Source organism: Buceros rhinoceros, unplaced genomic scaffold, assembly GCF_000710305.1.
Source record: "Buceros rhinoceros silvestris isolate BGI_N320 unplaced genomic scaffold, ASM71030v1 scaffold26437, whole genome shotgun sequence".
Lineage (NCBI taxonomy): Eukaryota > Metazoa > Chordata > Aves > Bucerotiformes > Bucerotidae > Buceros > Buceros rhinoceros.
The window spans coordinates 13287-14358 of NW_010424389.1; the positions used below are offsets into that span (position 1 = coordinate 13287).

Below are 1072 nucleotides of genomic sequence, written 5' to 3' on the forward strand. Positions count from 1 at the left end.
CCATCCCTGGCCCCATGGCAGGTCAGGTTGGCCCTTGGGGCTCTGAGCCCCCTGCTCTGGGTGCAGATGTCCCTGCTCCCTGCAGGGGGTTGCGCTGGGTGAGCTCGGAAGGTCCCTTCCCACCCAGACCAGTCTGTGATTCTGTAAAAATAAATCAGGTTACTCTGCACAGTGAGGGGTGGATCCAGAAGAGGAGGTGGAGGCGCTGCCTTTCAGGTGGAGAGAAATTTTTACTGGAGGGACGAGCAGCATGGTGAAAGATGGGCATGATCCAGAGCTTGGTGAGACAGCAGTGATATGGGTGAAGCCGTTAGTGCTGATTAAGAGAGACTGAGCAGCAAAAAAAAAAATAAATCAGGTTACTCTGCACAGTGAGGGGTGGATCCAGAAGAGGAGGTGGAGGCGCTGCCTTTCAGGTGGAGAGAAATTTTTACTGGAGGGACGAGCAGCATGGTGAAAGATGGGCATGATCCAGAGCTTGGTGAGACAGCAGTGATATGGGTGAAGCCGTTAGTGCTGATTAAGAGAGACTGAGCAGCAAAAAAGCTAAAGGCCCCCCAGCTGAAGCTCCCCAGTGCTGCCCAGTTTCCTGTGGCTGGGACACTGCTGTGGGGCAATGGCCGTTGCTGCTGGGGTTCAGAGTTGTGGCGTGAGAATCCTGCTGGCAGCCTAAAGCTGAACAGGAGAGGAAGGACTGTCCCAGCCAGGCTGGAGGTGACTGACCTAGGTGATGGAGGAGGGTTCTTCTCATTTTCCCCCAGCCCGAGAGCTGCCTGGTGTGGTGCTGGTCAGAGAGGAGCCTCTCGCTGCGGGGAGCAGCACCCCTCCTGATGCCCACAGAGAGGGCGATGAGCTGAGTCCCCAGGGACCTTTCTGCTGGGCCATGGGGCTCTGTCCTTGGCCAGAGCCAACCGTGGGGTGTCAGGGGCATTGGGGACATCAGGGGACAGCCCCGCTGGGTCCAGTGGGAGAGGAGAGGGGCAGGAATGTGCCTGGTGTGTTGCAGTGCTCAGTCACCTGCGGCGTGGGCGCGATCTGGAGGACCGTGCGCTGCAGCACAGGCCGGGACGCA

At 58.5% G+C, this 1072-nt stretch overlaps 1 protein-coding gene across 1 annotated transcript in view; it reads left to right on the forward strand.

Moving 5' to 3' along the window:
* LOC104497524 (A disintegrin and metalloproteinase with thrombospondin motifs 7-like) overlaps positions 1-1061 on the forward strand; it is a gene marked incomplete at both ends in the record, with an annotated part of 9011 nt that extends 7950 nt beyond the window's left edge. The window contains one exon of the mRNA XM_010140790.1: positions 1007-1061. Coding sequence (XP_010139092.1) covers positions 1007-1061 — 55 coding nt within the window. The remainder of the gene's footprint in view (positions 1-1006) is intronic.
* Positions 1062-1072: the final 11 nt, after the last annotated feature.